The 14,919-nt window shown below is 57.9% G+C and overlaps 1 protein-coding gene across 1 annotated transcript in view; it reads left to right on the top strand.

Moving 5' to 3' along the window:
- Positions 1 to 14,669: 14,669 nt before the first annotated feature.
- The window catches only part of RASAL3 (RAS protein activator like 3), a 37,103-nt gene continuing 36,853 nt past the window's right edge, over positions 14,670 to 14,919 (top strand). Inside the window, exon 1 of the mRNA XM_054012221.1 lies at positions 14,670 to 14,752. Coding sequence (XP_053868196.1) covers positions 14,735 to 14,752 — 18 coding nt within the window. The 5' untranslated portion in view covers positions 14,670 to 14,734. The remainder of the gene's footprint in view (positions 14,753 to 14,919) is intronic.

The following is a 14,919-nucleotide window of genomic DNA, read 5'->3' as shown; positions in this document are numbered from 1 at the left end:
CATGTTATTCTCCCAGGGGATCCTGCCCATCTGTTCCCTGAGGGAGTCAAAGTCTGCTTTTCTGAAGTCCAGGGTCCATATTCTGCTGCTCTCCTTTCTTCCTTGTGTCCTTCCTTGTCATACGGCCATGTGCCGTATGTGTATGGCAGGGATCCCAGTTGTCCCAAACAGGGCCGGCTCTAGCTTTTTTGCCGCCCCAAGCAACAACAACAACAAAAAAGGCGGCCAGACTGCCGAAGCAAAAAAAACCGGCAGCCGAAGGGAGCACATGGAAGGCGGTCAAGGCTGCTCACAGGGGGGTGAAGGGCAGCGCCCGCCCGCTCCCTCCACCCATGGGCAACCAGGCGCTGCAGCCCGCTCGCAGCTGGGCGAGAGGGGCTCCCCCCTCTGGCCTTGGGGTGCCTCTCCCGGGGGCTGCAGGAGGTGCTGGCTCAGCCGCTCCTTTAAAGGCGGCTCGGCCAGGCTGGGCTCAGAGCGGCACAGGAGACGGAGGCCGGTGCGGGCGGCAGGGAGTGGCGCGTCCCGGGGAGCTTGGCGGCACGGTGAGCGGCGGGGATCGCTAGTTCCTGCCCCCCCGAGCTGGTGTCCGTGCCCCTACAGGGCTGGGTTGGGACTGACGGAGCGTGGGGAGCCGGAGCTGCTGACCGGGCTGCCAAAGCAAAAAAAAAAAAAGAAAAAAACCACGGCAGGGTGGCCAGAATGTGCCACCCCAAGATTGGCTGGAATGCCGCCCCTTACAATGTGCCGCCCCAGGCACGTGCTTTCTCGTCTGTTGCCTGGAGCCGGCCCTGGTCCCAAAGCTGGGCACTATGTGGTGTGCGTGGGTCGGGGATCCCAGTTATGGCACAGCTGGGACATGTATGGTATGTGTGGGTCGGGAAACACAGTTGGGGCACAGATGGTCCATGTGTGTATGTGTTGCGGATCGCAGACGTCATACAGCTGGGCCGTGTGCAGTGCGTGTGTGTCAGGGATCCCAGTTGTGGCACAGTCTGGCCTTGTACAGTGTGTGTGGGTTGGGAATCCCAGTCGTGGCACAGATGGGCCGTGTGTGGTGCGTGTGGGCTGGGGATCATAGCTGTGACATAGCTGGCCTGTGTGTGTTGCGTGTGGGTTGGGGATGCCAATTTTGGCAAAGCTGGGCTGTGTGCAGTATGTGTGGGTCAGGGATCCCAGTTGTCGCATAGCTGGGCCCTGTGCGGTGTGTGTGGGTTGGGAAACACAGCTGGGGCACAGATGGGCCATGTGTGTCTGTGTCGCGGATCCCAGATGTCATACAGCTGGGCCGTGTGCGGTGCGTGTGGGTCAGGAATCCTAGTCATGGCACAGCTAGGCCTTGCGTGGTGTGTGTGGGTCAGGGATCCACCCGTGGCACCTCTGGGCTACGGGAACTGCGTGTGGGTCGGGAAACGCAGTTATGGCACAGCTGGGCCGTGAGGTATGTGTGTGGGTTGGGGATCCCAGTTCTGGTACAGCTGGGCTGTGTGTGGTGTTTGTGGGTCAGTGATCCCAGTCGTGGCATAGCTGGGCCATGTATGGTGTGTGTGGGTCGGAAATCACAGTTGGGCTGTGTACGTGGTGTGTGGGTTGGGGATGCCAGCTCTGGCACAGCTGGGCCGTTGTGGTGTGTATGGGTTGGGGATCCCAGCCATGTCACTGATGGGCCGTGTTCTGTGCGTGTGGGTCCAGGATCCCAGTTGTGGCACAGCAGGGCCGTGTATGGTTTGTGTCAGGGATCCCAGCCGTGGTACAGCTGGGCCGTGTGTGGTGTGTATGGGTCAGGGATTGCAGCTGTAACATAGCTGGGCTGTGTGTGGTGCGTGTGGGTCGGGGATCACAGCTGTAACATAGCTGGGCTGTGTGTGGTGCTTGTGGGTCGGGGATCACAGCTGTGACATTGCTGGGCTGTGTGTGGTGTGTGTGGGTCGGGGATCCCAGTTTTGGCACAGCAGGGCCATGTGCAGTATGTGTGGGTCCAGGATCCCAGTTGTGGCACAGCTGGAACTTGTGCGGTGTGTGTGGGTTGGGGGCCTCAGTCATGGCACAGGAGGGCTGTGTGTGGTGTGTGTGGGTCGGGGATCCCAGCTGTGGTACAGCTTGGCCGTGTGAGCTGTGTCTGAGTCGGGGATCCCAGTTGTGGCACAGATCGACCGTGTGTGTGTGTGTATGTCGCGGATCCCAGCTGGGATGAGTGCAGTGTGTGTGGGTTGGGGAACCCAGCAGTGGCACAGCCGGGCTCTTTAAGGTCTGTGTGTGTCGGGAATCCCAGCTGTGGCATGGATGGGCCATGTGAGCTCTGTCTCGGTCGGGGATCCCAGTTGTGGTGCAGCTGGGACCTGTGCTGTGTGTGTGTGTCAGGGATCCCAGAGGTGACGCAGCTGGGCTGTGTGTGGTGTGTGTGCTCGGGGATCCCAATTGTGGCACAGCTAGGCCATGTGCAGTGGTGTGTGTCAGGGATCCCAGGCGTGGTACAGCTGGGCTGTGTGCAGTGTTTGGGTTGGGAATCCCAGTCACGGCCCAGTTGGCCCAGTGTGGTGTGTGTGGGTCGACAGTCCCAGCCATGGTACAGCTGATCTGTGTGTGGTGAGTGTGTGTTGGGGATCCCAGTTGTGGCACAGCTTGGCTGTGCACGGTGTGTGTGGGTAGGGAATCCAAATAGTAGCACAGCTGGGCCGTGTGTGATGCGTGTCGGGGATCCCAGCTGTGGTACAGGTGGGCTGTGTTTGGGTTGGGAATCCCAGTCGTGGCACAGCTGGGCTGTGTGAGGTCTGTGTGTGTCGAGGATCCCAGTTATGGTACAGCTGGACCGTGTGCAGTATGTGTGGGTTGGGGATCCCAGTTGTCATACAGCGGGACTGCGTGCAGTGTGTGTGGGTCAGGAATCCCAATTGTGGCAGAGCTGGGCCGTGTGAGATTTGTGTGTGGGTTTGGGATCCCAGCCATGGTGGGCCGTGTGAGATTTGTGTGTGGGTTTGGGATCCCAGCCATGGTGGGCTGTGGGAGATCTGTGTGTGGGTTTGGGATCCCAGCCATGGTGGGCTGTGGGAGGTCTGTGTGTGGGTTTGGGATCCCAGCCATGGTGGGCTGTGGGAGGTCTGTGTGTGGGTTTGGGATCCCAGCCATGGTGGGCTGTGGGAGGTCTGTGTGTGGGTTTGGGATCCCAGCCATGGTGGGCTGTGGGAGGTCTGTGTGTGGGTTTGGGATCCCAGCCATGGTGGGCTGTGGGAGATCTGTGTGTGGGTTTGGGATCCCAGCCATGGTGGGCTGTGGGAGGTCTGTGTGGCTGAGGGATCACAGTTGTGGCACAGCTGGGCCGTGTATGGTGCGTGTGGGTCGGGGATTTCAGCCATGACATAGCTGTGCTGTGTGTGATGCGTCCGGGTCGGGGATCCCAGTTGTGGCACAGCTGGTCCGTGTACGGTGTGTGCGGGTCGGGAATCCCAGTCGTGGCAGAGCTGGGCCTTGTGACGTCTGTGTCTGGGTTGGGATCCAAGCTGTGGCACAGCTGAGCCGTGTACACTGTGTGTTTGTCGGGAATCCCAGTTGTGGCAGATGAGCTGTGTGCGGTATGTGTGGGTCGGGGATCGCAGCTGTGACATAGCTGCACTGTGTGTGGTGCTTGTGAGTAGGGGATCCCAGTTGTTGCACAGCTGGGCCCTGTGTGGTGTGTATGGGTCGGGGATCCCAGTTGTGGCACAGCTGGGCCATATATGGTGTGCGTTGTGGATCCCAACCATGGTACAGCTGGGCCGTGTGTGGTGTGTGTGGATCGAGGATCTCAACCGTCTCGCAGCGGGGCCATGTGTGCTCGGTTGACCACTTCCTGGGTTATAGCCCCTTTGCTGTTCCGTGTCCCCTCCTGTTTCACTCCTGCCAATTGCTCCGCAGAGTGACTGGCAGCTCTCCGCGCAGGGGAACTTGTTGCTAGTGATCAGCCCATTACCACATCACAGGCATTCTGGTTCTGGCTGTGCCGAGGCCTCTTCCCCCTCTTACTAGCAGCTACCTCCCAAGCCGTGATCCCACGAGCTGAGTTCTAATCTTGCAGCTGAGAGTGGTGCCCCCACCCAGCAGGTCACGGTGGCAGCAGGGAGAGAATGGAGATGCCCCTGCTCCAGAGACTCCGGGCCCTGTGGCTTGAGTAAAGAGGATTCTGTTAGTGACAGCGGGGCTGTGACACACAGTTGAAGTTCTGACTATAACCAGCAGGGGGCAGTGGGGCACGCAGACAGCCTTGCAATCTACGTACAATGCTGGAGCTGGCGTGTGCATTGGAGCTGGGTACAAATCCCAGGGGAGGTAGCCCCAAGCTGGATTTGGGGCTAGGCCAGGCAGTGGGCTGTGGCGGGCTGGGGCTCAGTTAAACCTTTCTGAGCTCCTCTCGCTGGCAAGCTCAGCAGAGAAGCCAGAGACTGAAGAGGCGAACCCCGCAGGGCTGTGTGGTGGGGCCAGCTCTGTGCAGGCAGGACCCCGTCTCCAGGGCTGGGCTATGCCAGCCAATGTCAGCATGTTCAGCTCACCACAACAGAGCAAAGCAAAGGCTCCTGTCTGGGCAAGGCAGAGACTCTTCTCTCAGGATGTTTTCTCAGGTTTGCAGGGGGGAGATGCTACCATTGCTACCCTGACGTGGGCTGCCTGTGATTTGAGCCGTGTCTCGGATGTGGCTGCTGGGCACTGCTCTGAGCACTAGCCAGTGGCCAAGGCAGGATCAGGCTTTCAGCCACAGCTCAAGGGTTGGTCTCTGCTGGGAGACGGGAGCTCAGGCCAATTCTCGTTTGCTTTGCTCCAGCTCAGGGGCAGTGAGAATCGATGAGCAGAAACCATTGTGCTAAACCAGAAAGGCAGTTAGGCCCAGTGCCTATGGAGTCCATACAGGAGTGCTGGCCCAGTCCCTATGGAATCCATACGGGCAGGCAGGCCCATTCCCGGTTCCTCTGAAGTCCATACAGGCGGACAGTCCTGGTCCTGTGGAGTTCATGCAGGCAGGTGGGCCCGGTCCTGGTCCCTGTGGAGTCCATACAGGCGTGGTGGCCCAGTCCCTATGGAATCCATACGGGCAGGCAGGCCCATTCCCGGTTCCTCTGGAGTCCATAGGGGTGGGAAAGTGGGCCCCGGTCCATAACAGTGGAGTCAGGGTAGATAAAAATCCATTAATAAAAAATGTAAAAAATCAGATTTTTTTAATTTAAATCAGATCCATTATAGCTCAAAGATATCTCATCATGGAATGGGGATTATAAATTCTAATTCTATAGTATGAGACAAAATATTCATGTCATGTTTAAGAAAAGTTTTGTCGAGTTCCAATAGTTAATGGATTAGGGACCCAAGCTTATGGGGTTCCAGGGGCTTCTGTATAGATGATTTAGGTTAATCTTTCTATCTACCCAGTGGGACTCAGTGCTCAGTCTAGAAGATACCATCAGAGAGGCTTAGTTTTGCAGTTCTCAAACTGTGGATTTGTGTCTCCAAAGATAACATGCTTATTAACAGCAAAAATGTTTTAAAATAAAATAAATAAATAATATAGAGAGGTGAGAAATAACAGATCTCAACCCTATTGTCCCTCTGCAAATTTGTGTACACAGAGTCAATCCCTTACCTCTCTCTAAACGTGCAAAGTTTCAAAAAGTTCAGTGAATAGAAGATTGTTGATGGCGGAATAGATCTGGACAAGGAGAATAAGTCTGGAGATAAATTTGAGAAGGGGAGGAACAGGCAGTAGAAACAAAAGTGAAACTGTTTGAACAGCGTATTCCAGAAGTCTTGAGGTCTTTCTGAGTGTAGCCTTCATTGCCTTGAGATCTACCATACCATTCTCTCACTAGACGGGAAAACCTATAATGGCAGCAGGCCATAAAAGAGACCCAGTTTGGGAATATTTTAATGAAGTTCCTCTACCTGTGAAGAATATGTATTAAGGCAGAGGTGGGCAAACTTTGGACCGTGGGCCACATCTGGCCTGCGGGACCCTCCTGCCCGGCCCCTGAGCCCTTGGCCCCTCCCCTGCTGTTCCCCCTCCCCCACAGCCTCAGGTCACTGCGCCACCAGCTCAACGCGCTGGGTGGTGGGGCTGCGAGCTCCTGGGTGCTCTGTGCTGCGCGGTGGCGTGGCTGCCTGCCCCGGTGCTCTGTGCTGCGCGGTGGCGTGGCTGCCTGTCCTGGTGCTCCAGGTGGCGCGGCTGTAGCACCACCAGCCATGGGTGCTCCAGGCAGCGCAGTAAGGGGGCAGGGAAGTTCAGAGTGGTAGTCAGGGGGCGGGGGTGTGGATGGGGTCGGGGTGGTCAGAGGGCGGGGAACATGGTGGCAGGGGTCCTGGGGAGGGCAGTCAGGAAGGAGGGGGGGGTTGGATGGGGCGGTGGGGGGCAGTCAGGGGCAGCGGTTCTGGGGCGGTTAGGGAGAAGGGGTGGTTGGATGGGGCAGAGGTCCCGGGGGGGGGCAGTCAGGAATGAGAGGAGGGGTTGGATGGGGTGGCGGGGGGCAGTCAGGGGACAGGGAGGTCCTAGGTGGTCAGGGGACAGGGAGTGAGGGTGTGTGTGTGGATGGGGCAGGAGTCCCGGGGGAGGCGGGGGGCGTCGGGACAGGGAACAGGGGGTTGGATGGGGCAGGAGTCCCGGGGGGGCCATGAGGGGGCGAGAAGCGGGGGAGTTGGATAGGGGGTGTTGACCATAAGAAAAAGAAAATAAGCCTCCCCTAACCGACCCTCCATACAATTTTGGAAACCCAATGTGACCCTCAGGCCAAAAAGTTTGCCCGCCCCTGTATTAAGGTTATAACAACCAACAAGAACGCACTTTTATGTAGAAATCCATGATTAAATCGAGTCTTCCTGATTTAAATCAATTTGATTTAAATCAAATCCACTGAGCGGAGTCCATATCAGCAGGCAGTCCCGGTCCCTGTGGAGTTCATGCATGCGGGCGGGTCCAATCCCAGTCCTTGTGGAGTCCATATGGGCAGGTGGGCCCGGTCCTGGTCCCCGTGGACTCCATACAGGCAGGTAGTCCTGGTCCCTGTGGACAGACTTGCAAAGTAGGATAGCTATGAAATCAGTGCAGTCACCCCCCGCAGAGCGTCTCACTGAGCGATGGCACAGTGGCCCCCCAGCTGCCGGGCATAGCGGTGTCACAGCAGCCTCACCCCCACCCCCTGCCAGGGCCGGCTCTAGGTTTTTTGCCACCCCAAGCAAAAACAAAACAAAACAAACACCTCTGAGAGCGCAACTGCTGAAGCAAAAAAACCAAAAACAATGCTGTCCCTGTAATTGTGCCGCCCCAAGCACGTGCTTGGTTTGCTGGTGCCTAGAGCCGGTCCTGTCCCCTGCCACAGTCACCATCTGGCAGCAGTTCCCCCTCATGACCCCCAGCACGCCAGGGAGCTCTTGCCCTTCCTCCCAGCAGGGGGCCTGCAGCATGCCTGGCAGGGGGCATGCCCCCCCCCCACTGCCTGCCCAGCCCCTTCTCCTCCAGCAAATCTCCCCTCCCACCCCTGCATCAGTGACATTGAGCTGTTCTTCCAATGGAACAAGGGTTCTATGGAAGAAGGGCCCTGCATGTGTCGCTTGTGGCCTGCCCCTGCCCCTGCCCTCAATGAGTGAGAGCCCTTTAGGGCTGCTCCCACCTGCCCTGCTGACATCTCTTCAGGCACCCCCAGCCCCGACCCAGCCCATGAACTCGCATTCCCTGGGCTCAGCCTGTGGTGTGGGGGACATCTCGCTGCACAGCCCGTGAGGGAGGGGAGGGGAGGGTTCAGGTGGGCAGCAGGGATTTGCAAAGAAGGGAGGAGGCTGAATACTATGTGGGCTGCAGCCCCTAGAGCTGCTTTCCTGGGGCCCCTGCACAGTTCAGACAGGACTGGGGCTCCACTGTCCTGGTGCCCAGTGAGGCTCAGACAGGGTTGGGGATTTGCTCTCCTGGGGCCTGGCGAGGCTCAGACAAGGCCGTGACCTATTTGCATGGCACTTCAGGACTCTGCTGAAGGCTGATCTGAAGGTTGGTGCCATTAGGAGCCATTTGCGTCTTGTGTGAATCATCTCACAACTGAGAGACTGACTAATCCTGAGACGCGGGCAGCTAAAAACGGCAGACATACAATTCCTTTTAGTCAGAAGCTAGATGCTGGAGGGCCTCACAGTGTCAGACACCTCCATCCTCCGGATACACTTAGCAGGTGTTTCTAGAGCACCATCCGCCAGAGCACGTCCCCAAGTGCTACACACATCAAGAGAGCTCACTGCCCCACCATTGAAATGCAGCCATCTCGGGGGTGGGAGGCAGCAACGGCTTAGCACCGCTCCACCACACTACACAACAGCTTTGGATGGGACATGGAGACGGATCCTGGGTTTGGAACACTGGGGCAACTGAAGAGGGGACTTGGCCAGGACACCATAGCGAGGCCCCTGGGGATGGGGGAATGGGCGGCAGGGTCTTTGGAGAGAACTGTATCTCTGGGGATGGACACTCAGCAAGTCCTGGTCACAGAAAGGCCAAGGCTGACTCTCCAGGGCTGCACACGCATAGAGTGGGTGATGGGAGTCCTGCCAGCTCAGCCAGCTATACCCATGTCAGGATTCCCGGACTGGCTGCACAAGATGGCAAGTTCCATGTTGGGTTGGGGCCGTTCTGCCTAGCTCTGTCACGTCCAGTGATGGGCTGTTCCCCTTTGGCCTGAGCAATTTGCAAATAGCTGCGGCTTTGCAAGGTTGCTTCTGTTAGGGGGAGTAGTCGTTGCTCCTAGTCAGTGTATTCTCAGTGGGATCTTTTTATTTACACATAGTCCAGTTTCCCTGACCTCAGCAGAACAAACAGCAGCCGGCAGTTTTCTTGTTCAGAAATCTCCCGGCCCGCCCCTCCAGCAAGCTCTGTGCCCAAGAAGTTCTGTCCCTGCCTCCTCTCGGAGTCCTGCTCTCTCTGCCTCCCACATCCACAGCAGGGAGAGGCCGGCTGGGAACTCACAGGGAGCCTGGCCTTGGTGGCTGCCCTTGGTTGGGGGGGTCCTGGGGCCAGCGCTCAGTCTTGCATGTTTTGAGACTCCTTCTGCCTGAGCCAGAAGCCCAGAAAGGGGCCCGGCCTGGCCAGTGTGGTGGGGAAGGGCATCTCCATGGTGCATTGCGCTGTGATTTCTCAAGCCTTGTTCCTCTTTGTGGCCAGGCCAGGACTGAGGCAAGGGTGAGGCCTCCTCTGGCCAGTCAGTTACCTCCTCGTCTGTGCGGGGAGAGGGGATTGCTCTGTCAGTCTGCATGGACGCTGCTGGGGGCGGGGCTGTTTGGAAATTCCGCCCCTTGCGCCTTGTGGGGCTCGGGCCGCCGATGTGCAGGAAGGCACGCAACATGTTTGGCTCACAGCCCTTGTGGCTTTGTTGGTGAGGCCGTCTCGCTATGCATTGAGAGCTGCCCTCGCACGGGTGGCACAGTGCCCCCAGCTCAAAGGAAAAATTCCCTAGGACAGGATCAGGAGAGGTCCAGGTCCCAGCAAGGAGGCCCCGAGCTCTCCCCTGCCACAGGGTTCTTCTAGTAAGGGCAGGCACATTGCACCTGCAGTGAGGCTGGACCTCACTGCTCCTTGCCTGCTGTGGCAAAACCAGCATGTGCCTCATTGTACATCGGCTTGGCTGGCAACGGGGCCCCTTCCCCACTCCTTGCCACAGCCGCATCCCCCCCTGCCAGGAGGCTGTCCCGATAGTCAGCACACATCTGCCCTGATTTTATTTCAGGCCAGTCTGGTCTCCCTCCTTGCAGGGCCGGCTCTAGCATTTTTGCCGCCCCAAGCAGCAAAAAAACAACAACTGTGATCGCGATTGGCGGCAGCTCTACCGCCACTTCATTCTACGGCGGCAATTTGGTGGCAGGTCCTTCGCTCCGAGAGGGAGTGACGGCCCCGCCACCGAATTGCTGCCGAACGTGCCGCCCCCCTCTTCATTGGCCGCCCCAGGCACCTGCTTGCTACGCTGGTGCCTGGAGCCGGCCCTGCCTCCCTGCAGACCCTCCACAATGACCAGGCACAAGGAGGAGTTGTAACACACTGTGGGGGGAACAGATTTACACCCTCAGGGGTGTGTAGGCTCTTTGCGTTATGTGTTTGCTGGGAGGTAGTGCGGCCTAGTGGATAGAGCACAGGGCTGGAACTCAGGAGACCTGACTTCTATTCCCAGTTCTGCCACTGGGCTGTTGGGTGGTTTGGGGCTAGTATCTTTGCCTTCTTCTGTGCCTGTTAAATGGGGATAGGAATACTGATCGCTGAGATCTATAGATGAATTGCACTAGATAAAAGCTAGGTTATAGTTATTATTATTTATTCCCCCCCCCCCCCCCCCCCAAAAAAAAAAAACAACTTTGGCAGGAGCCTCAGGAGGGGAAATCAGGCCTGATCAAGTCTCAGTGAGGGCAGATCTTGCCTGGCACTGTACTCTGTGGACCACTGCCTGCCTGTGAGAAAGTGGGAATCGTAATTTTTTTATGAAGCCTGGGTGTGCTTCAGTTTCCCCTATATGTTGCATGGCTACCCAGAGGCGGGAAAAAGGTCTTGTTTACGTTAAACAGTTTTGTCAGCAAAAGGCAGCTTTTGTCGACAAAACAGTGGAGCTGCACGCACTAGAAAGCTACTCTTGGCGGCAAAACTCTGCTGTTTTGATGACAAAGTAAAACAACCTTGACGAGAGGCTCAGAGCTTATTGAGACAAACGTGTCAGTGTAGACCAGTGGTCTCCAACCTTTTTACGCACAAGATCACTTTTTGAATTTAAGTGCAACCCAGAATCTACCACGCCCCTTCCCTGAGGCGCCGCCCCGCTCACTCCATCCTCCCTCTGTCACTTGCTCTCCCCCACCCTCACTCACTTTCACCGTGCTGGGGCAGGAGTGTGGGCTCTGGGCTAGGGCTGAGGGGTTTGGAGTGTGGAAGGGGGTTCCAGGCTGAGACTGGGGCAGGGGATTGGGGTGCAGGAGGGGGCTCCAGGCTGGGGCAGAGTGTTGGGGTGTAGGAGGGGGTACAGGGTGCTAGCTCTGGGAGGGGGCTCAGGCCTCACTAGGTGGGTGGTGAAGCACTGGAATGGGTTACCTAGGGAGGTGGTGGAATCTCCTTCCTTAGAGGTTTTTAAGGTCAGGCTTGACAAAGCCCTGGCTGGGATGATTTAGTTGGGGATTGGTCCTGCTTTGAGCAGGGGGTTGGACTAGATGACCTCCTCAGGTCCCTTCTAACCCTATGATTCTATGATTTGGGGTGCAGGAGGGGCTATGGGTTGGTGGCTCTGGCAGGGGGTTCAGAGCTGGGGTTTGGGATTCATGAGGGGTGTGGGCTCCCGCCGGGTGGCACTTACCTCGGGCAGCTCCCGGTTGGCAGCGCAGCAGGGCTAAGGCAGGCTCCCTGCCTGTCCCTGCCCCATACTGCTCCTGGAAGCAGCCAGCATGCCCCTGCGGCCCCTGGGGGGGGACACATGGCTCTGCACGCTGCCCATCCCTGCAGGTACTGCCCCTGCAGCTCCCATTGGCTGCAGTTTCTCATTCCCGGCCAATGGGAGCTGCGGGGGTGTGCTTGCAGGCAGGAGCAGTGTGCGGAGACCCCTGCCCCTCCCCCAGGGCCGCAGGGGCGTGCTGGATGCTTCTGGGAGTGGTGCAGGGCCAGGGCAGGCAGGGGGCCTGCCTTAGCCCCTCTGTGCTGCCAGACTTTTAGCAGCCGGAGATTGCGATCGACTGTCAGAGGCTCCAGGATCGACCAGTCAATTGCGATCTACAGGTTGGTGACCACTGGTGTAGATGCTGCTGTTCATTATGTTGATATAACTGGCCTCCCCCAGTATCCCACAATGCCTACCGTGACCGCTCTGCTCACTATTTTGATCTCAGCCACTAGGCGGGCAGGCATGCGCCCCTGTCCTTTCAAAGCTCCCAGAAGCTTTGTCATTCCTCAGCCTGGAGAGCTCACAGAGCTGAGGAGGGAGTCACAGAACCATTAATGTGGAATCAGCAGGTGGCCGCTGCTGCTGGGAGGGGAGACTGCTGTGCTGTGCAGAGCCAGGGACTGATGTGGGAGGGTGTCCACTCCCCCAGGATTGGTTGCTCAGGCTGCTGTCTGAATGTAAAGAGACAGCATGCCGACAGGCTCTTCCCCAACACACACACTGTTTCTGTCTTCCCCCTCCCCACCACACACTCACCACATTCTCCCCTCCTCCCCCACACAGACACTGCAGTTGAAAAGCCACTGGCAATCCAGTAGGATGCCTATGGGGATGGGATTGAGAAACCTGCATCATGTGACACTGCACCTGCCCCATGAGGCATTGCAACCCTTTCCCAAAGCACCTTGTGGCCAGTTGCACAGTGGGATAGCTACTGCTCTCTGTGTCGATGCAAGAGCTGCTAATGTGGATGCGCTCTGCAGACACAAGTTGCTAATGTGGACATGCAACAGCAGTTTAATTAAAGTGGTATAACTTTTGTTGACAAAACTTCGTAGTGTAGACATGGCCTAAGTTTGTTCTCAGGGAAGGCTAAGAGACATAGGTGTGCGTGTTACCTCCCTGTCTGGGTGGAATCAGGGGCGGCTCCAGGCACCAGCGCACCAAGCCTTACGGCCTGCTGGTCGCTGTGAGAGCGGCAGTCAGACTGCCTTCGGCGGCATGCCTGCGGGAGGTCCGCCGGTCCCGTGGTTTCGGCAGCAATTTAGCGGCGGCTATGCCAAAGCCACAGGACCGGTGGACCTCCCGCAGGCATGCCGCCGAATCCGTGTTACCAGCGGACCTCCCGCAGGCGTGCCGCCGAAGGCTGCCTGCCTGCCGTGCTTGGGGCGGCAAAAAACATAAAGCCGCCCCTGGGTGGAATGAATAGAGTAATTAAGGAATCAATTGAATCTGACCCAGATCCACAGGGTGTCCAGAGAGACAATGCCAGCTCCAATGACTCCTGGATCCACTCTCTCAGCAGGGAAGGTGAGCACAGACCAGACTGCCCTCCTCCCCCGTCCTGAGAACAAAGGACTGGGAAGGTCTGAGGTGGGGGATAAATGTTGGCTTCTGGTGGAAGCTGGACTCTCACCAGGGAACTGACCAAGGAGGTCAGACTAAGGCTATGTCTACACTGCGTACCTTACAGCGGCACAAAGGTCTCCCGCGTAGCCGCTCTTTGCTGGCAGGAAAGAGCTCTCCTGCTGGCAAAATAAAACCACCCCCAAAAAGCGGCGGTAGCTTTGTTGATGGGAGATACCGGTGCTTTTCGCCGATAAAACTTTTGTCGGTCAGGGGTGTGTTTTTTCACACCCTTGACCGATAAAAGTTTTATCGACAAAAGTGCAGTGTAGACAGCCCGAGAGACAAACAGAGGCTGTTCACTTCAGCTTGGCTGGGATCTGGGCTAACCAGAATGGTCTGTGCTTTAACCCTCACTGCTCTGTGCTGACCTCAGGACTTCCCATGCTGAGTTCTAGACTAATAAACCTGACTGTCTTGACAGTGCTGTGTGTCACTGTAACATGGGGTGAGGGGCATTAATTCCTGAAGCATGTACAAGTGTCTATCAGGGTCTCTCTCAGCTGGACTCACTGAGCAGAGTTCCCAGGGAGAAGAAGGAGCGCTGAAGCCCAGTGGGTCAGTGAGACTGAGTGGCCTGCCCTGGAGGAAGAGTGAGACCCCTTGGGGTCTGGCACAGGGATGGAGTTCCTCCAAGAGACTGGCTCACAGCTGAGGACCTAGCATCGACCCTGTGGGTCCACACTCGGCATTAGGGATCCCCTTCGAGCAGGCCGCAGTGGTATTTTAAATGTGCAGCGTGGCTGGTTCTGCCGGGCACCACCCTGTGTGTAGAAACTAGAGTGGGTGTGTTCCAGACACTGAGCTCCTGGGCTTGGCAGGTGCCCAACAACCTGCGTGCCCATCCCCTGCCACCGATTCCAGTGGAACCGGCTCCATGCCCTGGCAGCCCACGCCTGCAATGCACAAGTGCAGGCAGGAGTCCCCCTGGGGGACAGGAAGGGCCTGGTCCCCACCCCCTCTATTCCATCCCAGCCCAGACATGGGCTGCTTGCTCCTGGTGCTGCTCCTGGGAGCATGAATGCAGGGGGAGGTGCCCAGGAAAGCTCCGACTCCCAGGACTTGGGCAGCACCTGCCCCACTGCCACCCAAAGGCCCTAACTGCTGGTGAACACTGGGCCTGCCTGACCCGCCAATAACCTGGCTTGCCAATTGCCACAAGTCCCCCAGGTCCCGCGGCGCTGATCTGTAAGGCCAATCTATAGAGAGAGTCCCACTGCCAGAGCCTGCGTGCAGCCCAAAGGGGGTGGACACAGACTCACAACTCACCAGGGGGCAGAGGGGCAGACCCAGAGTGTGGCATGGTGTGATGGGGTCCATGGGCCCACAGCCAGGCCAGCCTCTTACATCTCACATAGTGCAGCATTGCGGGGATCCAGGCCCAGAGCCTGACTGCAGCACTGCCCAGATCCCACAGTGATGGGCATGGTATAAAAACCCAACCAGGAGAGTGGGGCAGGGGAAGAGTAAAGAGAGGCGGGGAGGGAAAGGATGGACAGGAGCGGGGAGAGATGGACAGAGGCGGGTGTGGACAGGAGTCGGGAGATTTGGGGGGATCTGATCCCTGAGGCCAGATGTCACCCTCCTGACGAGCTGCCTCTCTCCCCCCAGATGGCGTGCGCCCCGTGCAGCGGATTCCGCTGGCCCCGTCCCCCGAGGTCCCTGTCTGGGATGTCTCCAACTTCTCCCTGGTGGATGGACAGCTGGTGCTGATGGCCAGGGACGAGGAGGTGAGGGGCCTGGGGGGAATAAAGCAGGGGATGGGGAAAGGAGGTGTGGGGCTTGAGGGGTGGGACGAGAGGTTGCGAATGACAAGATGAAGGGCCTGGGGGTTGGGGGGATGGGGAAAGGAGGTGAGGGGCTTGGGGGTGGTGGGGATGGGGACAAGGAGGTGAGG

The sequence above is a fragment of the Malaclemys terrapin genome, chromosome 23, assembly GCF_027887155.1.
Source record: "Malaclemys terrapin pileata isolate rMalTer1 chromosome 23, rMalTer1.hap1, whole genome shotgun sequence".
Classification (NCBI taxonomy): Eukaryota; Metazoa; Chordata; order Testudines; family Emydidae; genus Malaclemys; species Malaclemys terrapin.
Note: the sequence above shows the minus strand (reverse complement) of the source record. Positions and strands in the feature narration are given on the sequence as shown.